We start from the raw sequence: 24,465 nt of genomic DNA on the forward strand, positions 1-24,465 counted from the left end.
AATAAGTTTGCTTGTTACAAGCGGCAGAATTCATCCAATCAATTTAATCATAACATATACTTGTGGTTAAAAGGACATGATTTATGCAATTTGAACAAGCAGATGGCGAAGCTTTTTTTATTTTTTAAAAGCAGTATGCAGGTAAGGAGGGATACGATTTATTCGATTGAACTAGCAGATGGCGAAGTTTTTTTTTTTTTTTTTTTTTTTTTTTTTTTTTTTCAGTCCAAGAACTTGATAATTTCATCTAAAGCAATACCCAGGCAAGCAAGTAAAATGACGATGAGCGAAAACATAAGGGCAATAAAATAAAAGAAATAGAATACATCGGCCCAAATACTTACTGACAACGCCTCCTGTGGCGATTCTCTCTGAAGCGGGCCTCGATAGAACGGCTGACTGAAGTATGCTCTTCACGCCAGAGATGGCAGCAAACTCTCTGACCCCTTCATGACCAAATATCAGATTACCAAGAGCGACGAGCAGACGATGCTGGACCTGTTGCTCTCGTTCTTTTTCCAGGATCTTACTTAGAGCGTCCATATATCGGATCGCTATGGTGTCATCATCTCGCTTCAGGAGCAGTGTCGAGTAGCTCATGTACACTGTAGCAACCGCCAACTTGAGATTCTTGTTTGAGCTCTGCCAAACAGCATCAGCTTCCATAAACTCAAGAACAGTTGAAATATCATCCATGGCTGCCTTCTTGCCCTGTTCCGTTTCACAAAAGTTGACGACAAGGCGAGAAACAAGCATGAAGCTAGTCTCATCTGTCCTTGACGCTGTCAAAAGTGTTTTGAGCAGATCAGGTGTCTCAGCTGGACTAGGCGAGTAAAGAGCCAACAGCCTTAGCAAGTCCAACGCCGGAAAGCGTGATGCTTTAGGCCAGTTGTTGAAAATCTTTAAGAGAAGGGTTACGTACTCTGGCTGTGGCAACGGTTGTTTCGGCGGTGCTCCAAGAAATTTGAAAAGTGAATCCAATTGAGTCAACTCTGTATCATCAAGAGCTACGCCTGATGACGCTAACTCTGTGTTCAGCTGCATAACTTTCTTGTGGATGGCAGGCAGATTGGCATCCTTGAAAGGCACATTTGTTAGCTAATAATGATATTGACGTCGGTGATCACAGCATATTAATATTAATAAGTAAATTATAAAGAAGATATTATACTGTGTAAGCAGATCATCCAATAATGTTGTAATTCAATTCATCACAAGCTGAAATACCTGAGGGATGAGCCTTTTAACGGCAGTCTGGGGCTTTGAAACATCGTTACCCCATGGATTGTACTAAATATGAGTGATGAATGCGCACATTGGTGAGATGTACATTCAGAATTTTTAACATCTTGCCAAAAGTAACATTCCTCAAGCAACCTACTGATCCTAGAGAGGATGATGCCGTGTTTTGTTCAGGCCTATATCGTGAGCCTCCTATAAAAACAATAGTGTTAGACAGAAGGTGCCAAAAGAACATATTTCTAAAAAGACAAACCTTTCTCCATGGGAAATAAAAAAAAAATTCATACCAGTCAATGGGTCTCCAGTAACTGCAACTTCACCCTGTGACACTGCCCGAGCGTTCTTGGTAATGAAATCTGCAACTTGATCCAAATAAACTTGAGGAAGTTCATGTTTAACCAAGAATGCTTGCGCAGCAGTGTAAGGATTTTCTGTAACATTGAAAGGTAGCTTCAGGGTAGGGAGCCCCTCTCCTACATCAATATCAAATACATGATCATATTCAATCCCATCAAAAAGCTGTTTCCTGGTCTGTCCAACGGCATCGACGACTTCTCCGATCTTCGACCATGATTGCTCAGCATTCGACCACTAAACCGGAATAGGACAGTTAGTGATGTGTTCAAATCAGTGCTCAGGAAAAAAAAAAAAAAAAAAAAAAAAAAAAAAGGTTGCATTATTACATATGCGGTTAGTTTACTCACCATATGGGCCTCTACAATATTCCCTACGCGAACCATCCTGACATCTTGATCTTTTCTCCCCGGTACTTGCAGAGCTTCAGGCCCCGGAAGGTCGTCCTTTTTAATATCTCCTACTTGGTTACTATATTAATGATGTCACAGTAGAACCATCAGATTTCACCGTATTAACAACATAAGAGACCTGCGAAAATAAGGGTTTGACTTACGAGGGGATACTCGCTGCTGCGTTCTCTTCTTCATAAGCTTTGAGCGTCTCTGCATTGGCGACACGTTCAGGATTTCTGGTAAAGACACGGACAAACCCATCAGACCCACCACTCACGATATCACCATTAGGAAGGGATGCGACGCACCAAACAGAAACGCAAGGATGAATGATAGTTTGTGACAATGCGCCATCTAATGAATCAAAATATGCGTTGGCAAGGTTTATATAAATGTGACCAATGAACTGAAAACATAGTCCTATTAGATATTAGTGTATGATATACTTACTTTCCCAAACACGGACGGTTCTGTCCTCACCGCTCGAGAAGATTTCGCCTGTAGGAAGCGTTGCTAAAGAGTAGACGAAAGAGGTGTGTCCGTCGAGTGCTTGAACTGGATCACCCTCATTGGACCAGACAATGACAGCGCCATCATTTCCACAAGAAACGAAGCCAATGCCCGGAAGCAAAGCAAGTGCGCGAACGCAGTCTTCATGACCAGTTATAGTCTTGATTTTCTTGCCGTCTTTCCACATGGCTATTGTCTTGTCAGCGGAAGCTACATTAAGATTGAGCACTCTATCAGTCAAGTGACCAGCATCAAATTTTGACTCTTACTTCTACAAAAGAATTTGATACCTTACCTGTAACCACCACATTATGCTCCAGCTCAAGAACGCCCCAAATAGCTTGAGCATGCCCTTCGAGGGTATGGACGCATTGCCAGTTCCTCCAGATCTTTGCTGTCCTAAATGAGAGTAGTTGAGTCAACAGATTGAATAACTGGGCATCGAATGACATGAGATTGCAATAGTCCGCTTACTTATCCCAAGAGCCAGAAACAATATGCCCATCCGTGTCTGCGAATAAAGAGCAGACGTTATCCGAATGACCGACAAGTGTGTACACAGGCGCACTAGCGTCCTCGGGATTCCAGACGTTGATCAATTTATCACTTCCTCCAGTCACGATGAGCCCTTTTTCATTTCAAACAAAAGCACAAGACATAAGTACTTATTTCCAGGGTTTTTTTTCCTATTCTTTTCTTTTTTGATCATCAGAACATCGTAAAGAACATGTTCTGGTTGATTTGAACACACCGTTAGGGTTGGCTTCAGAGACGCCAATAAAGGCGACTGAGTTAACATAGTTAGTGTGGCCAAGGAAGACTCTCTCTTCCGAGAAGGTGTTGTTTGACTGCCTCTTCCAAGTTCTGACGGATTTATCACGCGAGACGGAGACAACTAGTGAATCCGTGGGCGCAATAACTGCTTTGACCTGGAAGCAAGAGAGAATTACCCAAAGCAGTGAGGTGTTAGTGTCCACATTGCTTTGGGTTACAAGCAAAACAACATTAATCTAGACTAATAACTGAAGACATGCGTACATCGCCCTTGTGTCCTGAAAGAATTGCAGAGAGTTGCCAGGTCATAGTGTAGGAAGATTTTAGAATGGAAAGAATGCAGCTCAAATTTTAAGACGAAGCAGAATAAAAATGAGCCTTGACGACGCGTAAGAGGGACTCGCCATTCCCCTAAATGCAAGGCGAATATCGTTTAGTTCGGGGATAAAATTGCTTTCCAACTGTTGAACGTGTGCCCTTCCTGTTCATACACTGCTACAAAAATGTTCTGTTCGAGTGGCGTGGCTTGCCCAGATGCTGGCTTCCTGAGCATGCATTACACGCATTTGCTTTTGAATCGATTTCATCATTTTCTTCTCCACTATCCCGTTTTATCTCTCATCATCGCATCATGAATTTCGAGGAAATCGAGGACCAGGACGGAATCCGGTTCTCATTTAACGCATGGCCCGCATCACGCCTTGAAGCCACTAGGACAGTGGTTCCCATCGCGGCCCTTTATACGCCGCTCAAGGAGCGTGAGGACTTGCCTCTGATCTACTATGAACCCGTCACTTGCAAACAACATACCTGCGGGGCTATTCTTAATCCTTATTGGTGAGTGCCTCATTCAGGCTTGTGTTTGAAATTCCTTGGTGAAGATTTACTGAAATACACTATCTCTATATCAACCTGATGATACGGATGTATGCTCTATCAGTCAAATCGACCCAAGAGGGAAACTTTGGATTTGCCCTTTTTGCTTGCACCGCAATCAATTTCCCCCTCATTATCGCGACATCTCGAACACCAATCTCCCTGCTGAATTGCTCGCAAAGCACACGACTATCGAGTACACGCTGGCGAGGAGCGCTCAAGTTCCGCCCATCTTCCTGTATGTAGTGGACACTTGCATCGATGAGGATGATCTCAAGGCATTGAAAGACTCTTTAGTCGTCAGTTTGAGCTTATTGCCCCCACATGCTCTTGTCGGTCTGATTACTTACGGTACTATGGTACAGATTCACGTCATTGTCAGCTTATGCTCTGCTTTTCGCACGCATTATAATCGAAGCATAGTTAAAAACATTTTTTCCTTCGCGGGACATAGACACAAGTTCACGAACTGGGTTATGGCGAATGTCCCAAGTCGTACGTTTTTCGTGGAAACAAAGATTACACATGTAAGCAGATTCAGGAGATGCTAGGGCTTACAGCCCTTGCAATGCGCCCCCAGCAGCCTGTTAGGCCAGGGCAGCCAGCTCCTTTCGCACCCACTGGCAACTCTCGCTTCCTACTTCCTATTCAGCAGTGTGAGTACACTTTGTCCTCAATTCTCGAGCAACTTCAACGTGATCCTTGGCCCGTTGCAACCGACAAACGCCCACAACGCTGCACCGGTGTTGCTATGAGTGTTGCGGTTGGACTTTTGGAAGCTACATACCAGAACAATGGCGGTCGCATCATGCTCTTCGTTGGTGGTGCTGCAACCGAGGGCCCTGGAATGGTTGTTGGGACAGATCTCAAGGAACCTCTGCGATCCCACCACGACATTGAGAAGGAGAGTGCAAAACATTACAAAAAGGCGTCCAAGGTACCATCTAAGCATACCAAAGTGGCACTAGGCCCTTGGAGCTTTTGTTTTTTTTTTTGTTCTTAATTGAATATGACCATGCTGACCTTTTCTGAGCAATTTGATGTGTATTTAATATGGTTGGTAGTTCTATGAAGCATTGGCAAAAAGGACTTCTACCAATGGACATATTGTAGACATCTTTGCAGGTTGCTTGGATCAAGTCGGGTTGCTAGAGATGAAGTCAATGGTCAATTCGACCGGCGGTTTCATGGTCTTATCTGACTCTTTCACAACTGCTATTTTCAAGCAGAGCTTCCAAAAAATGTTTGAGAAGGACGCGGAGGGCAATCTTAAAATGGGCTTTAATGCGACGCTTGCAGTGCAGGTATTATTTACGCTTGATACACTTCATATTTCTGTTTATTCAATACATACATAAAAGCAGTCGGCTGTACTGATTTCAAACTTGAATATATTCTTTATAATCGATAAAGACCACTAAGGAGCTCAAGATCTGTGGATTGATCGGCCATGCAGTGTCATCCAACAAGAAGACTGCATCTGTAGGAGAGACAGAGATCGGAATCGGTAACACATCAGCATGGAAGATGTGTGGTGTCTCTCCAAAGACAACTAATGGCATTTACTTTGAAGTGGTTAATCAACAAGGACAGTCTCTTCAGCCTGGATCGCGCGGCCTCATTCAATTTGTGACGCATTATCAACACTCGAGTGGACATTTCAAGCTTCGTGTCACCACAGTTGCACGTAGCTGGGCAGAAGGAAATAGCCCCATTATTGCTCAATCTTTCGATCAAGAGACCGCTGCCGTACTTATGGCTCGTATTGCTGTCTTCAAGGCCGAAATTGATGATGGTCCGGATGTGCTACGCTGGTTGGACAGGATGTTGATTCGTTTATGCCAAAAATTTGCAGAATATCGCAAGGACGAACCTCAATCATTCCGTCTCACAGAGAACTTTTCGATCTATCCTCAATTCATGTTCCATTTGCGTCGTTCTCAATTTTTGCAGGTTTTCAACAACTCTCCTGACGAGACCGCCTACAATCGCCACGTCTTGAATCGTGAAGATGTCAATAATTCACTCATCATGATCCAACCAACACTTATGTCATATGGATTTGAAGGCGAGCCTCAACCAGTTTTACTTGATAGCGTCTCGGTCAAGCCTGATGGAATTTTGTTGTTGGACACATTCTTCTACATCCTTATCTTCCATGGCGAAACAATTGCTGCATGGAGGAAGGCTGGCTATCATGAGCAACCAGGATATGAAAACTTTAAGGAACTGCTGGAAGCGCCAGTAGTCAGTGCACAGGAATTGCTAGTAGAGCGCTTCCCCATCCCCCGCTACATTGTATGCGACCAAAATGGGTCCCAGGCTCGTTTCTTATTATCAAAGCTTAATCCTTCAACTACACATGTTTCAGGAGGACAGTACGGTGGTGTTCCTCAAGGCCAGGCTATCTTTACTGATGATGTTTCACTCCAAGTCTTTATGGAGTACCTGAAGAAGTACGTAACACCCTCTTGGTTTACAAATGCTGCTCTCGCATCAGTCTGCCATGCTACATTTACAAAAATTACTAATCATACTCACTGTTTTCATTTTTGTTGGTGATAGGTTGGTGGTTGCTGGTACATCTTAGAGCACCCCATCGTATACTATTGCATGGAATGAAATCATCCTTTTTCTATTAGCCGAGCGAATGTTCCAATTAACCTTATTAAAAAGCTGTTTAATCTATGTTGTCCAGGTTTCATTAATCAAAACTGATCGTAATTTTCTAATGATTACTTCAGTATCAATATCGTTCTTGTTGACCCTGCAACTGAAGGAAAGTGAAAGATGGGATAAAGGAAGATGAAATACAAGAACTTGAATCTGTTTTTTTTTTTTTTTTTTTTTTTTTTTTTTTTCACTCGGCTCGGCACTCAGAGTAGAAGAAAATTAGACATGCCTTTCAAAAGGATGGAAGCTAAACCGATCCTTTGTCTAGATCAAGCTAGCATTGGCTTGGCCTGGATCCAGTCGATGCAGGGCACTAGGGCTAAAATTGGCTATAGACGTAATTAACATTTGAATAGACCTTCACCACTGCATTTATTTTTGACCCGAAGCAATAACAACCTATCCTAAAAGTGTCTCGTTTTCGGGATGCACAACGTTGGAAAAAGGCGAAGTGGCTAAGTAAATATTGCGACAGATACGGAATAAAGCTCATCTACAAAGTATCAAAGTGAAAAGTAATGATTACTTTATTCCTATCAAGATAAACAATTGTATTTTATTTTTTATTTTTTTTTTATTGGGTACTTTTTTTGGCTCCACTCTCCGCATATGCATTAAGGATGTGCTCGATGATTTCGGTCATTCCAACGCCGTTTTTGACCTGCGCAAAGACGGTAGGCCCAGGACCACGCATCTTGGCAGCATCCCTGGCCATAACATCCAAATTGGCACCTACAATCTCTGCAAGGTCCGTCTTTTGTGTACAGGGGTATTTGAACCGTTGCAAATTTATTAGACTATGTGTTCACTAAGCAAGCACCAATATTGAAACTAGTTTCATTCACAAATATTAAGGTATTGATCTTACCTTATTGATGACAAGCAAATCAGATTGACTGGTTCCAGGACCACCCTTGCGGGGGACTTTATCTCCCCCAGCAACGTCGATAACTAACAATTACAAAAATAAAGGGTGTTTATGATACTTTGTCCCAAAATTAAGTCTCATAATCAGATGCCTGTAACTCGCATTGTTAAAACTTACCATAAATGATATAGTCTGCCAGCTCACGTGAATAATTTGCAGCCAAATTGTCTCCTCCGCTTTCAATGAGCAATAGCTCTGGATTGAACTTAGCCTGTAGTTGTTCTAAGGCAGCCAAGTTAGCAGAGATATCCTCTCGAATAGCGGCATGGGGGCATCCACCAGTTTCAATAGCCACGATGCGTTCGGGGTCCTCTAAGGCCTTATTTCTGACCAAAAAGTCAGTATCCTCGGTTGTGAAAATATCGTTTGTGACGCAAGCCAGGCTATAGTCCTTTGAAAGGCGCCTACACAGCTCTAACATCAGTGCTGTCTTGCCGGATCCAACAGGGCTATGAGATTGGGAAAGAAAAATAAGTGACTTGTACTCTGTAATTGAGCAAATCTTTGGTTCAGATCTCAATGTCAAAGACTTACCCCCCGATACCCACGGTGAATGTGCGCTCTTCCCAGTCGCGTGTATCATAAACAGGCAATGCACGCTCTGTAAACTTGCCTGCTGTATCGATCTGTTCATGGCGATGGCCATGCTCAATATCAGTCTGGGTCCACCCTTCGTACTTTGTAAGATTGTACTTTTGACTGCTGGTTAGCTTAGGTGCTTGGTCATGAGAGTGGGAATGAGAAGAATCACTTGCATGGTCATGGCTGTGATGGTGGTCATGGTCGTGCCCACCAGCACCAGTAGCAGCAGAACCGTGTTTCTCAAAGCGACAGGACATGTTAGGAGTGTTGAACAAAAATGTGGGAAAGAGAGAAAGCGAAAGGGGCCAGTCGTCTGGGAAAAGCCAATGTTCTCTCTTAGGATCTTACGGGGCAGGTAGCGGCAAGTCGCGAAGCTGTGGCTCTCATGTCAGCAATTAGAGTTTGACCCAGACCATTACATTGCACAGGCGTTAAATATTTTTGAGGTTGGTGTTCAATATGGTTAGTCTCTAATGCAAGGCGGCCAACGTTGATTACTCGAAATCACATTTGTACGGTGAATACAATTTATCCGCATTATTCCTCATCATTATCGTGATAGAAGAAGTGTGACATTTGTCATGAAACGGATCATGAAAATAACATTCCATGCGTTCAATGCAAACTTTCTATTCTTACCCCCGTCCTCTGAATGACAGATGCACCAGTAGAATTGCAAGGACGTCTTGATGATATCAAAAAAAAAAAGGCATTCAAGGGGAGCACACCCCAAAGCATCAACAAAAGGGAAATGCCAGCAGTATGGCTCATTTGTCTAACATCACGAAACCTCCAACTACTCGGCCTTCCTATTAATTCTTTTGCTCTTTCACATTTTCACCTTTCATTCTTTCACTCTATCATTCTATCACTCTTTCACTCTTATTCCCTCACTCTTCACTTTCACTCATTCTCTTTGCTTTAAATCCCACTGCCTTTCCTCTTAATCTTTTTTGTCTTCTTTCCTTCCCTATCCTAATACCTCTACTGCGCCCCAGTGGATTTGATTGCGAACAGCCCATCGAATGTACATATACTACCTGATCTGCACCACTCTTTGTATCCATGTGTCTCTGCTAACCTCCGCCTTTCTTTATCCCACTAGACTCTATATAATTTTATACTCAAAAGAGATCTAAAATGAAATTGGTTCCTCGCGAGCTAGACAAGTTGGTTCTCCATCAAGTCGGCTTCTTGGCTCAAAAACGTCTGGCCCGTGGATTGCGCTTGAACGAGACGGAGGCCGTTGCTCTTATTGCCAGCCAATTGGGGGAATTTATCCGGGATGGCCGCCACTCAGTCGCAGACTTGATGGATTTAGGAAAGCAGTTTTTGGGCCGTCGCCAGGTCATGCCTGGTGTTGCTAATACATTGTATGAAGTTCAAATCGAGGGCACTTTTCCGGATGGAACCAAACTGGTGACCGTCCACGACCCAATTAGTAACGAAACTGGAAACCTAGAGCTTGCCCTACATGGATCTTTTCTCCCTATCCCAGACATCGATGTTTTCTTTCCCCCTATTTCAGAAGCAGAGGAAAGAGAACATACACACCCACCAGGTGCAATTGTCACTGCTCCAGGTACTCTGACAATCAATAAGGGCCGTAAGCGCCTGCGACTTGAGATCACTAACACAGGTGATCGCCCCATTCTGGTGAGTACTAATGTTTTACTCTGGTTGGTATTTTGTCTACGGAAGTTTTGACTGACCTCCAGGGCAAATTGAATGTTAAGGTTTATTTCGATGTCCGAAATGAAAATTTGAGAACGTGCGGCTTTTTTGAATTCAAAATGGTTCAAGCCAATCGGATTACTTGCTGGTCCTTTGTCCTATCACTTTTTTTTTTTTTTTTTTTGACTCTGGATTCATCGAACCAGAGAGAGAGCAGGCTCTTTGTGTCCATTCACAAACATCTTTCCATTTCGAGTCATCGAAACAACTAAAAAGGAAATGAAGCCCATGTAACCACTCATATAAAAGGTGTAAGAGCTTTACCTAATCGTTTCCTTTTATATTCACAACCCACCAACATCAAAGTAACTGTTGTATTTGATCTATGAGAATGATGCAGTTGAACGTAATCTGTGGTAGACCAATACAAACTATGATTGGGAATGGCAAAAAACGCTGTGTAACATGTGAGCGATAACGTTTTCCTATCAATTTCACCTTCTTTAAACCTTGATAATTCGGACAGTCTATTGCCTATCTGAAACGCGTGTTTACATGACGTGCTTTGAATTGAACTGAATCAAACCTACGTGGAATTCATAAAGACGTATTCCAGATCTGTTAAACGCCTGCAAAGATATCAAGCTAATTGTGAATGTATTCGACTTTACTTATAGGTTGGATCACATTTCCATCTGATAGAGGCCAACAGTGCACTTCAAATGGACCGCGCACTCGCCTATGGACGCAGACTTGATATCCCAGCCGGGTCTGCTATTCGTTTTGAACCAGGTGAAAAACATACTGTTACAACTGTCAGTATCGGAGGCTTAAAGCGTATTAGTGGTGGAAATAACCTTGCAACTGGAACAGTTGACCCAGAGAAATTAGAGGAGATCATGTCAAAGGTCATTTCACAAAACTTTAGTCATTCTGTTCAATCACCATTATTGAATGAAAAGGAGATCCCAGAATATCAAATCCCAAGAGAAGTATATCAGTCATTCTATGGACCTACAGTCGGGGACCGCGTCAGGTTGGGTGATACTGGTCTCTGGATCGAAATTGAAAAAGATTTTACACATTATGGGGATGAATGTAAATTCGGAGGAGGAAAAGTATTGCGAGAGGGCATGGGCCAGGCAAATGGTATACCCGATTCTGAAGCACTGGACCTTGTCATTACAAATGCCATTATCCTCGACTATACAGGAATTTATAAGGTAAGAAATAATAATAGCAACAGTAATAATACTAATGATAGTAAAAAGCAAGAGAGAGAGAGAGAGAAGAAAGAAAGTAATATTAAGGATATACCCGAAACTAATCTATGAGAATTTATTTTTGCACTCCTGTTAACAGGCTGATATTGGTATAAAAAATGGCCTTATTTCCGGTATCGGCAAGGCTGGTAATCCAGACGTGATGGAAGGTGTGTCGCCCAATATGATTGTTGGCGTGTCAACAGAAGTGATGGCTGGCGAACACAATATTGTTGTTGCCGGCGGGATTGATACACACGTTCACTTTATCTGCCCACAGCTTATTGATGAAGCACTTACCTCGGGCTTGACAACGCTCATTGGAGGTGGCACAGGACCGAATACTGGCTCAAATGCGACAACTTGTACTCCCGCAGCGGAATTTGTTAAGATGATGTTTCAGGCAACAGATGCATCTCCCGTTAATATTGGTATCACTGGTAAGGGCAATACAGCCCATTTGAACGGCATCCATGATCAGATCAAGGCTGGTGTTATTGGGCTGAAGCTTCATGAAGACTGGGGAACTACTCCAGCTGCAATCGACAACTGCTTGACGGCGTGCGATATGTATGATGTACAGGCAACCATTCACACAGACACGTTAAATGAGGCAGGATTCGTGCAGTCAACCGTCGGAGCCATCAAAGGTCGTACTATTCACACTTATCACACCGAAGGAGCTGGAGGTGGACATGCCCCCGACATCATCACCGTTTGTAGTCACCCTAATGTTTTACCATCCAGTACAACCCCTACATTGCCGTTTACAAGAAATACCTTGGATGAACATATTGACATGCTTATGGTCTGCCACCATCTTGATAAAAATTTGCCGGAGGATGTTCATTTTGCGGAAAGTCGTATCCGCGGAGAGACCATTGCTGCTGAAGGCTGCCTGCATGACATGGGAGCTATCAGCATGATCAGTAGCGATGCACAGGCCATGGGTCGTATCGGTGAAGTCGTTGGACGAACATGGATGATGGCAGATCGCATGAAACAAATTCGCGGACATATCCCAGACAATACGCCCAATGGCTTTGTAACCACAGCAGATAATTTCCGAGTGAAGAGATATGTTGCCAAGTATACAATTAATCCGTAAGTTATTTCCCCTTGCTCTTTTTTTTTTTTTTTTTTTTTTTTTTTTTTTTGCTGGACTTGTTCGGAACAACGCATCATACTGACTCTTTTTATTGTTGCTATTATGATTATTAAAAACATAGTGCTATAGCACACGGGATTTCTCACTTGGTTGGTTCGATTGAGGTGGGAAAAGTTGCGGATCTAGTTATGTATGATCCTTCATACTTTGGCTCTAAACCTCTTCATGTCCTCAAGTCTGGTGTGATCACATATTCTGCCATGGGCCTTGCAAATGGAAGTATTCCATCCACACAGCCCGTCATCGTTCGTCCCATGTTTGGCTCTCTTGGCAGTGCAGCTGCAGCTAATTCTTTTGTATTCATGTCGCAAGCGGCTGTAGACCTCAACCGTGGCAAGGATTATGGCCTAAAAAAGAAGGTTGCAGCCATCAAGAACTGTCGCGATATATCCAAATATGATATGAAGTTAAACGATCTATGTCCTTTGGTTGAGGTTGACCCTGAATCGTTTGAAGTTAGTGTCGAAGGCGTTATCATTAGTGATATGGTAAAGCCTGCCGATACGCTTCCACTAGCACAAAGCAAATATATTTTTTAATACATTCATAGACCAAGCCTTTCATCATTCATTGGAAATTCTCTACCTAATAAAGCATTGTAGCATAGCACAATATTTACGTCCTATTAATTATCACGCTGGTTTCGTCGTGCAGCACGATAACGGTCCAAAAAACACGGCAAGAGTTATAATCAACGTATCTGACTAAGGAGAAGGATACGTCCCTATTTTAGCCGATGAAGTGTATTGACCTCATTTCCATTGAATGCAAATGAACCGAACTATAGATGAGGCTTGAAAAGTGCTTAGAGCGGTCGCGAAGTAATCATGGGTTGAGCGATCAAGATTCCGGTAATGTTCCGTCGTAAGCTCCTCATCACGGCGGGCCTCGGGCTGTCCATATTGCAAAAGGCTGGTATAGTCCGTAATAAATTGAATGATGACAGGAGGATGAATAAAAAGCGCTTGATTTCAGGGCAACGCCAAAGATTCATTTAAAAAAAAAAAAAAAAAAAAAAAAAAAGAAGGTTGTCAATTCAATTGAAGCTTTTTTTTTATAACGCCATGAGGTCATGCAGAATTTATGAAATATCTCCTTTTTTTTTTTTTTTTTTTTTTTTTTTTTTTTGATAGCAAGGACCCACGATTTATGAAATATCTCCTTCGGTCTTAGTCCCTAACATCCTAGTCAGGGTCATAGTCTTTTTTTTTTTTTTTTTTTTTTTTTTTTTTTTTTTTGATAACAAGGACCCTCAGGGTCATGGGATTTATTTTCTACGCTCTATGAACAAAATGCTCCAGAAACTATAGTCAATAAACAGTTATTACTGCACAATGGTTGTCAGCTTGATAGGATTTTTTTTTCTTTTTTTTTCTTTTTTCATGCAAGGCGTGTTCAAAAGCTGAAAAATAGCTATAAAGTTCGGAATGAGGAAGTAGTGAAGCAAGGAAAGAAAAGAAGGGGTGGCCGAGCATGGTTTAAGGCGCTGCATCCTTTAAAATTTGTTTGGTACTTGCTGCCAATCATAGCTAATGCAGTCTATCTATCCGATAGTCGTGGGTTCAAATCCCTCCCTCTTCCTCTTTTACTTCTTTGGCGATGCTCCGGATGGGCTATGAAGAATAGAGAATGGAGGCGTAGAAGATTCTTTTTTTTTTTTTTTTTTTTTTTTTTGTTTGATAAATTTACTTTTTGGGTTTGGGTGCTGTGCCCAAACTTTAATTATGTAGTACCTTTAATTTTGTCACACAGATTTTTAAGCATTGTTGGTTTTAGTTTTAGTCACGTGTAGAGGGTTCGCCACCAACTATTTAACGAGCAACAGCTCAGGAAAATCTGGCTCCTTGTTCCTTATTTTTACACAAGAGCCATTTGAGTACTGACTGTTCTCGTCCAGTCTTTGAGTAGTGTGTGTGTTCTTTTATTGTGTTAGAATTATTTATCTATCTGCAGCTGGAAGTGACCGGCTTCATAATCCACCAAAACGACCTAAATCTCCTACCACATCTGCCCCTAAATTTTGCAACAATATTTCTGGTGATCTACGCAGGGGGTGGCAGCTACAATGTCTTCCAATTTATCGATTCTTCTTACCATGATCCCGAAGTGGCCGTCGGCAGAGGCTGAGGGTCTAACCGCCGCGACATGGATCAGCGATTTTGGAGGTGTTATCGAAGGAGAAACCCTGAGCAACAAGTTGATGTTCGTCGAGAGGCAGGCGACAGGCAAGATCCAACGCTGGATCAGGCGCTGGAGGATGACAAACAAGACGAATGGTGCCTGGAGCCAGTTCGTCAGCGATTTCATCATGGAGGCCTCTACCCCTAGAAGCCAGGATGTCACCCTGGACGAGTTGCATTCTATTAAGCAAGGAGAAGATGAGACGACAGCCAACTATGTACAACGAATGAAACTTACCATGGAACTCCTCGACCCAGAGTCTGGTTGCGACGCACAGCCGTACAAGATCCCAACAGCCACCGAGCGTCTACTGGCGTACAGATTTTGCAAGGGTTTGAGGCAAGACCATCCTTTCAAGGTCAAGAACAAAGAAGCGCCTGCGACCTTGAAGGAAACCTTCGAATCAGTGACACAATTGGTTGAAGGAAATCGTTGGGGCATTGACACCACTGAGAGCCGTGTCATAGCTCGCAGCAACGCTGAGCATGCTGCACCAATCGAGACGAATGTTCTGCTTGGATCGACCCTAGTGCCGAGGACGCACTACTCTGGCTTCCTAGCGGACTTCAAAGACGACAAAGAGAAAGTTAATCAATTAAGCGTAGACGAATTAACAGACATGTTCGGAGCCTGGACCCTTGCTGCCGAGGAGCGAACTCCGGAGGCGCGAATCGCTCAGACTATCTCAAGAATGAGCCCGGCTGTAGCGAGGCGAGTGTTTGGTTCCTCTGAATTGGCCAAGCATATTAGAGTGGAGGCTAGACCTAATGCCGTGCTCCAACCCGCCGAAGTTCGAAGTCAGCAGGCTATCCCTATGGCCCGTAGAACCTGCCATAAATGTAATCAAGAGGGGCACCTCTTGTCGTTCTGCCCATTGGTGGAATGCTTCCGATGTGGCGAGCGAGGCCATACTTCGAAGGTTTGCACTAAGGAACAAGGAAGCCCCGCCACAGGCGCCAATAGCGTCCCATTGGCCACTCAAACTAACTCCTCGCTAAGAGTGCAAAGTTTAGAAATCTCCGCCACTAATGTCGCCCAATCATTTATCACGACTAAGCCACAGCGATTAAATTCGACAGGTGCCCAGCGACGTCGCAGTGAGAGGACAGGCACTCCTGCAGGTCCATCGTCTCAACGAAGAGAGGAAACGAGAGGCACTACTCCACCTGTCCGAGGAATGCAGTGGGAGGCTGAGGCATCCACTAGTAGTGCGCAACCTTCTGGGGACCCCCACTTCCAGACAGTGACTTTTGATGACAGAGCGGTCGACGGGCGAGAGAATAATGTTGCAGAAGCTCCAAATGCGACGCCAAAGCGTACCAGGAAGCGTGTCATTCCTGATCCAGTGTTCGTTGATGCGGTCGAAGGATTGAATTTTGATTTGGCCACTCACTCCAAGTACCGTGGAAAGATGGCAGTGCAACTCAAGGCAGCTGTTACCGAGGCCTGGGCCCGCCATGCCCCTCCAAGAAGAAGCAAGCCTAAGAGGAGTCAGTCAGCAATAGCTATGGCCAGGAACGTTCAAGGTGGCAAAGGTGATGTCACGACCGTCACCGCCTTGGGACGAGACTTCAACAACGCCGTTATTGATCCAGGCAATGACCATACTATGATGGGCCTACATGTGGCAAACGCACTCGGACTGAAGTTAGAGCCTGCTACTCGTGCGGTGCTATTGGCCCATGGGTCCTTCCAGAAGCTTGCGGGCCGCACAAGACCTATCGATATTTATGTGTCCGGGATCCCCTTGAGAATGTCGATGGGAGTGATCGACTGTAAGGGCACATATGACTTCCTCCTTGGCGATGACTGGCTCAAGGCGCTGAAAGCCAAGGCTGATTGGAGCAACGGTATCGTGTACTACGTGGAGAGTGAGGGAAGGACTATCACCCTTGGTGGCGGTCTAAATGTTCGCGCCTCAACCCCTCAGCCTACGACATCAACGTACTTGTCTGATGAGAACGATGAGTATGATGATGAGTACGACGACTATGAGGATGACGAATCAATCTACGAGACGGAAGAATCCGATGCTGATGCAGGGTACAGAGCCTTGAGAGTGAAGACAATAGAGGTCGGTGACCCGGATCTGCAGGCGATGACCGCAAGAGTGTTCTCTAGCAAGATACAGTGCGAGAATGACGATGCTCGCGTAAAAAGGCAGCCGTTCGCGGTTGACGGAGTCAACGTGGACATCAACCCAAATTTGTCCAATGAGCAGTACGGACAGATTGTGGAGTTACTTGAAAGGAATAAGGACAGGCTGACTACCAACCTTGAGGACCTCGAAGTGACGTCTATTTTAGAACATGAGATCAACATTCAACCAGGCGCCAAGCCAGTGTACGTAGGATGGTGCAAACGGTACTCGCCGAAGGAGCTTGACTTCCTTAAGAAGAGTGTTGATGATGAGCTTAAGGCAGGAAAAATCATAGAGATGGAGAGCGAGTGGTGCGCGCCGCTGAGTCTTGCTCCTAAGAAAGACGGATCCTTGCGCAAGTGCGTCGCATACATAGGCCTAAATAAGGTTACCGAAAGGGAGAGCTGGCCACTGCCAAACATCGAGGAAATACTTGACAACTTAGGCGGATTCGAGTACTACAGTAGCCTGGACGGATTTCAAGGTTATTACGTGATTGGCATCAAAAAAGAGCATGTCAAGTATCTTGGCTTCCGTACGCCTTTTGGGACGTTTGCATACAAGGTAATGCCATTTGGGCTCAAGAACGCGCCACATACCTTCAGTCGCTTCGTTAGAAAAGTGTACTCAGACCTTATCGGAAGAGTGCTTGAGGCGTACATGGACGATGTGTGCGTGCGCACGATGACCTGGGGAGAGCATTTGAGAGCCCTCGATCATACGTTTGCGGCAGCTCGCGCAGGAGGAGTCAAGTACAAGACTAGTAAGCTCCATTTCGGGTATGACAAGGTGAAGTTTACTGGCCACGTGGTCGGCAAAGATGGAATTGAGGTCATGCCAGACAAAGTTGACAAGGTCAAGAATTTCACCCCATTACGTAGCAAGGAAGATGTACGTGCATTCTTGGGCTTGACGGGCTACTATCGAAGGTTCGTCGAAAGCTACGCTCAGATTGCAGAGCCGCTGACGAGGCTCCTCAAGAAAGGTGCAAGCTTCACCATGGGTCCTGAACAGGTGGCCGCAGTAAAGGGTCTCAAAGCCAAGTTAATTCAAGCTCCGGTACTTAAGGCTCCAGATTTCGAGAAGGATTGGGTGGTCTCGTGTGACGCCTGCAAATACGCTATGGGCGCAGTGCTAGAACAAGAAGATGAGGAGGGTAAGTTGAGACCGGTCTACTTTTACTCGAAGACCTTTCAAGGAGCCGAACGCAACTACTCTACCTTTGAGCAAGAGTGCCTCGCCGTTGTCATAGCCGTCAAGAAGTTTCGGCCTTACATCCTGGGTAGGTCCGTTGTCGTTTACACAGACCATGCGCCACTCAAATGGTTGTTTTCCAAGACTGATCTGACTGGTCGACCTGCGCGGTGGCAGATGATTCTGTCGGAATTCGAGCTGGTCATTAAGACCAAACCAGGTACGAAGAACGGCAATGCAGACGGGATGAGTCGCATTATGTCGGAAGGAATAGCCACGGATGACATCGATGACGAGGTGCCAGAGTGTCTGAGCCGAAGGGCAGAATCCACAGGAGAAAAGTGGCTGGCGAGCCAATGGTACGCGAACTTCTACATGTACCTAGCCGAGATGAGACTGGAGTTAGAAGACAAAGTTGAAATGAGGAGGATCAAGAGACAGGCATACAGGTTTCGACTGACGAAGGAAGGTGACCTACTGTATAGAGATGCCGACAACAGAGAGAAGAGGTGCGTAGTTGAGGATGAAGTCGAGGGTGTGCTGAAGGAGGCACACGACAAGGGCGGTCACTATGGAGCAGAGTCTACCCTAGCAACAGTTCGTGACGTGTGTTGGTGGCCAACGATGAGACGGGATGTATTCCACTGGGTCAAGTCTTGCGGCCGTTGCCAGCAATTTGGAAGTCGAGTGAAACATAACAGGTTGCATCCTACGGTCTCCGAGTTCCCATTTGAAGTTCTCTTCGTTGACTTGATTGAGAACTTAGTCGAAACGCCTAGGGGGATGACCACCATAGTCGTCTTCACAGATTCCTTCACCAAGTGGACTGAAGCACATGCAGTGGCCAACAAAGGCGCGCAAGGCGTCCTAGCTGTTCTATTTATGAAGATTATCTGTCGGTTCGGGCTCCCTGTTATGATTAGATCGGATGGAGGCCCCGCATTTCGTAACGAATTCAAGACTTTCTGTGACCTCTGGGGGATCAAGCACGTCACTGGTTCGACAAGGCATCCGCAAAGTCAGGGACAGGTCGAGGCGACAAATAAGCTTATCGAGGAGCGACTGAGGAGAGTACTGCCAGCTGGATCTAAGGATTGGGATGCATTCCTACCGAAAGCAGTATTCGACGTGAATTGTCGAGTCGTTAGGAGCACAGGAGTGTCGCCAATGGAAGCACTTATGGGCTACACAGGACAGTCAGCGTTACGGCGACTGTTCGCGGACGACAAGTTCCTCGTTTCAGCAGAGGCACCGGAAGAGAACGATGTAGTCCTAGAAGAAAGCATGGCGAGATTTATCGTAAGAAGAGAGGGAATCCGTGAGTATGCATACTCATGCAAGCTTAATGCCAATGACAGGATGAAACGTTACTATGATCGACGTGTTCGCCCACAATCGTTCGAAGTAGGATCAAGGGTTTACATGTTCAATTTGGATTTCGTCACAGGCTTTGGACGCAAGCTGGAGCCGCGTTGGTTAGGTCCATTTGAAGTAGTCTGGGCGAATGAAAAGGGATCATATGGGATCAAGACGGGTCGAACGCATTATGGCACAAAGGATGGGGTAGAAACAATTAATGGAGACTTCCTCAAGCTCGCAACTCAAAGGCAACGATTATGGGAAGATGATTTTATTGAGAACCTACAGAGAGCTACTGAGAAGAATCCCCACTACGCCGACACCGAACAACCTCTCGCGCCAGATCAATTACACCAGCCAAGTCTGGGTCGGGGGCGGGAGGACACAGCAAACGAAGGCACTCCAATCCAATCTCCACATCCCTTGTCGCCAAGGACAGGTCAAGCTCAATCTCGTGACGCTCCTCAGGCGCAAGTTGCACCTTCCGTGAACGAAGCCTCTCGCGAAGACGCGACTGGTCAGCCAAGCCTCTGGAGAATGCCACCTCGCCGTGAAGAAGATACTTCGCCCGTACGCGTTTCTCAATTGGCTCGTCTATGTCTTGAAAGGCCTCAGCTGACCGCTTATTTAGCTCTCGAGCGGGGGGGGGAACTGTCTGGGACTGAGGAGATTCTGGAGAAGACTTCTCCGCTGCAAATGGCGAAACAGAGGAAGGGCCAACCTCGTGGTCAGTAAGGGCAACCACCTCAGGAGAAGCAGAAGAAGGGGGAGTGACAACGACGGCAGGAGCAGGAACAACGGCAGGAGTAGAAGAAGAAGCAGAAGCAGGAGGAGTGGTAGGGGTCGAAGGAGTGATAGGAGAGTGAGAAGTGGCAGCAGGACGCGACTCTGGAGACGTGCCCAAAGACAGACTTAAGCTCTTGTCCGAAGAGGGAAGCATTGTCTTGGTGGAAGTGGTTGGTCTTGGGCAAGGAGGAACCTCGTCTTTCTTAATAACAGTGCGGGCCATGATGACGATGAAGTAGTTCAAGCAGGGCAAGGAGGAAGGAGTTGCGAATGAAAAAAAAGAAAAAAAAAAAAAAAAAAAAAAAAGGGAATGGAGGAATGAACCAACATTTATGTCCATGGCAACATCATCATGTGGAAGTAATGGCGTGATCACGGATCAAAATGATTGGCCGAAGAAAGAAAATTTTCCTTGGTCGATGCCAAGGCGAACCAAAGGGTGACAAGAACAATGATGCAATGACCAAAATGCGGGGTAGCAAGAGTCAAGGTGGAAAGAGGTAGAAGCGCAAACAGCACAATGAGTTTCTTTCTTTTTGAGCTGCGGCTTGGCGGAGCCGAACTTCGCAGCTGGTGGGGGTGTTGGTTTTAGTTTTAGTCACGTGTAGAGGGTTCGCCACCAACTATTTAACGAGCAACAGCTCAGGAAAATCTGGCTCCTTGTTCCTTATTTTTACACAAGAGCCATTTGAGTACTGACTGTTCTCGTCCAGTCTTTGAGTAGTGTGTGTGTTCTTTTATTGTGTTAGAATTATTTATCTATCTGCAGCTGGAAGTGACCGGCTTCATAATCCACCAAAACGACCTAAATCTCCTACCACATCTGCCCCTAAATTTTGCAACAGCATTGAGAAAGGATGGTAAGAATAGAGTTGTACATGGATGTTGAACGCATTACACACCGAAAATAATAATGGTATATAAAGGTATATAAAATAGAGAGATCAGGAACAAGCAATAGGTGAAAATATGTTTGAAAGTGGTAAAGATTGCGGAAAATAAAAAATAAAAAAATAAAAAAAGACAGGAAGACGCTCTACAACTTCTGAAAAAGGAAAGAAAATCTGTGCAAATTTATTACGCGTCTTGCTTAACTTGATGCAACTAAAGTCTAGGACTGCGATTTCTTATTAATAAAGAGACTATGCTTATTACATGTCCCTCAATACGACATTCCTTCCCCTTTCCTCCTCATCCTAGTCTTGCACCGTGAGCGCGGATTTACCGAGTTATGGACACGGAGCAGAGAGGAATGAGAGAATAAGGAGGAGGAAAACGAGGAGGAAGACAGGGAAAAAAGGGACTTCAATAGAAGCACATTTTCCCCAGTTAGGAATCCATATTTGATGCCACAATACATCAATTTATCGTCAGGTTGGTAGCATTCTATAAACCTATAAAAGATTAAGTTGGACGGTATGGTAGTCATGGCTTACACAAATGTTCGGCGCACGTTCAGGGCGTTCCATCTGCAACAAAAATGAGAATGACAAAGGCTCCTTTTCAGGGGTAGAAGAAGAGAGCTGAAAGGCCCCATGAAAATAAAAAAAAAATAGTAATAGTAAACAATCATGAAACACTTTTGCACGTATGGACTCCATCTTAGCACAATGTATTATCTGTCTTTTTGTTATTGATCTGGTTTATTCAAAATATCATTTCCAGACTCTTTTGCCGAGTGAAGAAATTGGTAAAATTGATGGAGTCAACTTTTCTGTAATACAGTGTTTAAATAATTATAATCACAATGGCTTTCACTGGATTTTCGGCCCAGGGATAGTATCATTAGAAGGAAGAATAAAAAAAGCAACATCGTCGATATTCTATCCCCCTCTCTTTTTTGTACTCATATGGGGATGAGTTATGCATTGTATTCTCGTTTGAGTCCCTCCTGCCTTTCGCAGCATCCTTTTACTCTTGTCCCTGCTTCTCTTTCATCCTGCCCCTGAATTCGTGTTCAATACCCCCATAGATGCCTGCGCCTTGTAAAAGGGGTAAAGAATGCATTCACTTTCAGATGAGCGTCGATCTGTTCAATTGTATTCTACGCCTTTGGTGCTTGTGCACAGAGTACCGTGCGTTCATGCACTTGCATTAATCAGTCTTTTTTTTTTTTTTTTTTTTTTTTTTCTAAAAAAAAAAAAAAAAAAAAAAAAAAGACAAAGAGCCTAGGCGACCTGATTCATCACTTCGTCTTACCATTGATAAAGATTCTTCATTGACTGGTCCAGAGGTTGTGTACCCAATTCGTGATATCAGCTCGTATGAAGTATTTCCGACAAGTACATGATTGCTAGAACCTCAATTATTTTTATTATTGTTATCACTACAATTGTTTTTTTTTTTTTTTTTTTTTTTTTTTTTAGTTCCTGCTCACCCCCTGACGAGCTTGGGCCTGTGGCGAGATAATTCCGTGCTACCAGGAGCAGAGCATAAAATCAATGGTTCGGAGCTCGTACCGTTGCCCCGCCTATTCTTATTCACTCTCATATCCTTTTCTATCCTATGAATTGACTACATGTGATTCTGAGGGTTTTAACAGAGTCCCTTTTTTCGACTGAAAGTCCCTTTTGTGACAGCTGCCAAGACATACATACTGCTTTGGGTTCTTGCCTGTCATTAGGCTCCGGCGTGGTACAACAATTCAGCCGCTTCGTATTCCGAGAATTTTTTTAGTACAACAGGGACATGAAGCCATACCTTTCAAGGTTTCGTCGTCTGTTAATACGCTACATCCTCATCCATAGATCATCTACGCCAGAACCATGTCTTCGATACTTTTAAGGTTAATTGCGCCCAAACCCAATTGTTCTAGTTACTAAATCGCGAATGCCCAGGGTAACCCTGTTCCCTTCAAAGATCCAAGTCTTAAAAAGAGCATATTGGTACTATGGTGATGATCCCATCTACTTTCATTAGTTTTGTTTTATCGGGCTGTTAACATCTTTAGGATTTGGACCTTCGTTGTCGTCATCATAGCACCGCATTTAATCTCATAAGGAGTACTTGACTGCCGATGATAAATTGCATCAAGGCAGTTCTTCTCTGACACTGCTTTTTGTAAGATAAATTAAGAAATTTTGCCATGGGTCTGGCTTACGGCTCGACTCTCTAAGCAGTCCTATTGTCCCCTTTCCTTAATTTGCTATTTTCAAGATCATGTTTGTCAGATTGTGCCTTGTTGTCTGATCAGTTCTCTTACTGGCCCTTGGTATTTGCTATCTTGACCATCTTTCCTCCCTTTTCTGCCTCTGTCGTCCAAGCCAGATTATCTTGGCTCAAACACTCCCCGACTCCTACTTTTTTAGTCGCAGAAAAAAGAAATGTGTTCCTTTTCTGTATAGAGAATATGGTGTGTCCATTCTCTTTAGCCTGCCTTATTTCCACACTCCCCTTCGTGCCCCGTCTCCCTTCTCCCCTCGCTGTTTCCCCATCCTACCCCACTCCGCCTTTGAATCTTTTTTTTTTTTAGGCCCTCAAACATCTCCACAGACACAAACAAACAAATAAGAAGTTCACTATTGCCGGCTTCTGTTGACACCCCTTGTTTCCAGAATCTGGATCTCCCACTACCCAGCTTTCAAATCTCTGAGCTGCCCGGCATGGTCGTATGTTATTCATTCTTTTAGTTTTAGTATAAAAAGTACCGACGACTTCCTTTGCTTCGGCTTTTTTTTTAATTTTCCCTTTCTTTTCTTTTTCTTTTCTTTTCTTTCTTTGTTGTCATCAACCACAGTTCATATTGTTCATTGTTGCACTTAGCTTATTAAACACAATCAACACTCTTATATTTCATCGTGCGATCCTCTTGATAAACATCCATCACCTCCTATGATGTTCATCATTACAATTCTTTTTTAATGTAATATAGTTTAATAGTGTAGGTAATTAATCCGAGAAGTGCAACCATGAAACTTCAGCGCATTATTGTTCGTGTAAACATGGACTAATTGGGATAACAAATCTGTCTTTTTTTTTTTTTTTTTTTTTTTTTTTGTAGATTCGAGCGTATTACAAACAACATCAAGACCATATCGCTTCTTTCTTTTCTTTCTTTCTTTCTTTCTTTCTTTTTTTTTTTTTTTTTTTTTTTTTTTTCAGCCACAGATAGCTAAAATCAAATCAACCACACAGCTTCCTCGTCCCTCTTCCTCTTCTGCACCCAACCCCTTCTTTCGGCATAAAAAATAGAACATCCTCTTGCTTTGTTTATTCTTATTCATATTTCGCGTTTCTTCGAAATTGTGATCTTGTTACCAAAGAAACAGTCAGATTCACAGATCACAAACTCAAACTTCGTTCACCTTGCTCGTAATTCTACTTATCACTCACTGTAGCTCAGCTGAAGCTGTCTTTCAGTAGAACAA

General features: G+C 44.0%; 4 protein-coding genes across 4 annotated transcripts; 2 read left to right on the forward strand and 2 right to left on the reverse strand.

The window, feature by feature from the left end:
* Window positions 1–221: 221 nt before the first annotated feature.
* BCR41DRAFT_422985 (WD40-repeat-containing domain protein) lies at window positions 222–3,710 on the reverse strand (the record flags this gene model as incomplete). Its single annotated transcript, XM_022030226.1, has 12 exons — window positions 3,540–3,710; window positions 3,253–3,430; window positions 2,976–3,129; window positions 2,797–2,900; window positions 2,442–2,711; window positions 2,153–2,345; window positions 1,947–2,067; window positions 1,530–1,833; window positions 1,382–1,434; window positions 1,228–1,290; window positions 345–1,098; window positions 222–247 (listed from the first exon to the last, which is right to left on the reverse strand). Exons 1-12 carry the CDS (start codon window positions 3,582–3,584, stop codon window positions 222–224), a joined length of 2,265 nt encoding a protein of 754 aa, XP_021880250.1. The 5' UTR covers window positions 3,585–3,710.
* A 153-nt stretch (window positions 3,711–3,863) lies between these two features.
* On the forward strand, window positions 3,864–6,847 carry BCR41DRAFT_355857 (putative SEC23). Its single transcript, XM_022024548.1, has 6 exons — window positions 3,864–4,112; window positions 4,216–4,510; window positions 4,606–5,088; window positions 5,216–5,455; window positions 5,565–6,607; window positions 6,717–6,847. The coding sequence occupies exons 1-6, from the start codon at window positions 3,907–3,909 to the stop codon at window positions 6,739–6,741; spliced, it is 2,292 nt and encodes a 763-aa protein (XP_021880251.1). The 5' UTR covers window positions 3,864–3,906; the 3' UTR covers window positions 6,742–6,847.
* Window positions 6,848–7,398: 551 nt separating this feature from the next.
* BCR41DRAFT_378065 (CobW/HypB/UreG, nucleotide-binding domain-domain-containing protein) lies at window positions 7,399–8,591 on the reverse strand (the record flags this gene model as incomplete). The annotated part of the gene is made up of 4 exons (XM_022027134.1): window positions 7,399–7,578; window positions 7,693–7,775; window positions 7,870–8,201; window positions 8,287–8,591. 4 exons carry the CDS (start codon window positions 8,589–8,591, stop codon window positions 7,399–7,401), a joined length of 900 nt encoding a protein of 299 aa, XP_021880252.1.
* A 534-nt stretch (window positions 8,592–9,125) lies between these two features.
* Window positions 9,126–13,058, forward strand: BCR41DRAFT_355860 (hypothetical protein). The gene is made up of 5 exons (XM_022024549.1): window positions 9,126–9,361; window positions 9,440–9,990; window positions 10,686–11,231; window positions 11,371–12,374; window positions 12,500–13,058. The coding sequence occupies exons 2-5, from the start codon at window positions 9,475–9,477 to the stop codon at window positions 12,975–12,977; spliced, it is 2,544 nt and encodes an 847-aa protein (XP_021880253.1). The 5' UTR covers window positions 9,126–9,361; window positions 9,440–9,474; the 3' UTR covers window positions 12,978–13,058.
* Window positions 13,059–24,465: the final 11,407 nt, after the last annotated feature.

This window comes from Lobosporangium transversale (assembly GCF_002105155.1).
Source record: "Lobosporangium transversale strain NRRL 3116 chromosome Unknown BCR41scaffold_24, whole genome shotgun sequence".
Taxonomy (NCBI): domain Eukaryota; kingdom Fungi; phylum Mortierellomycota; class Mortierellomycetes; order Mortierellales; family Mortierellaceae; genus Lobosporangium; species Lobosporangium transversale.

Bases quoted from the DNA above. Each gene is read 5' to 3' on its own strand.
- BCR41DRAFT_355857 (XM_022024548.1), top strand. From the start codon at position 3,907: ATGAATTTCGAGGAAATCGAGGACCAGGACGGAATCCGGTTCTCATTT. The intron at 5,089-5,215 runs GTACCATCTAAG...TATGGTTGGTAG, and splicing joins ATTACAAAAAGGCGTCCAAG to TTCTATGAAGCATTGGCAAA. The intron at 5,456-5,564 runs GTATTATTTACG...TAATCGATAAAG, and splicing joins ATGCGACGCTTGCAGTGCAG to ACCACTAAGGAGCTCAAGAT.
- BCR41DRAFT_355860 (XM_022024549.1), top strand. From the start codon at position 9,475: ATGAAATTGGTTCCTCGCGAGCTAGACAAGTTGGTTCTCCATCAAGTC. The intron at 9,991-10,685 runs GTGAGTACTAAT...CTTTACTTATAG, and splicing joins CAGGTGATCGCCCCATTCTG to GTTGGATCACATTTCCATCT. The intron at 11,232-11,370 runs GTAAGAAATAAT...TCCTGTTAACAG, and splicing joins ACTATACAGGAATTTATAAG to GCTGATATTGGTATAAAAAA.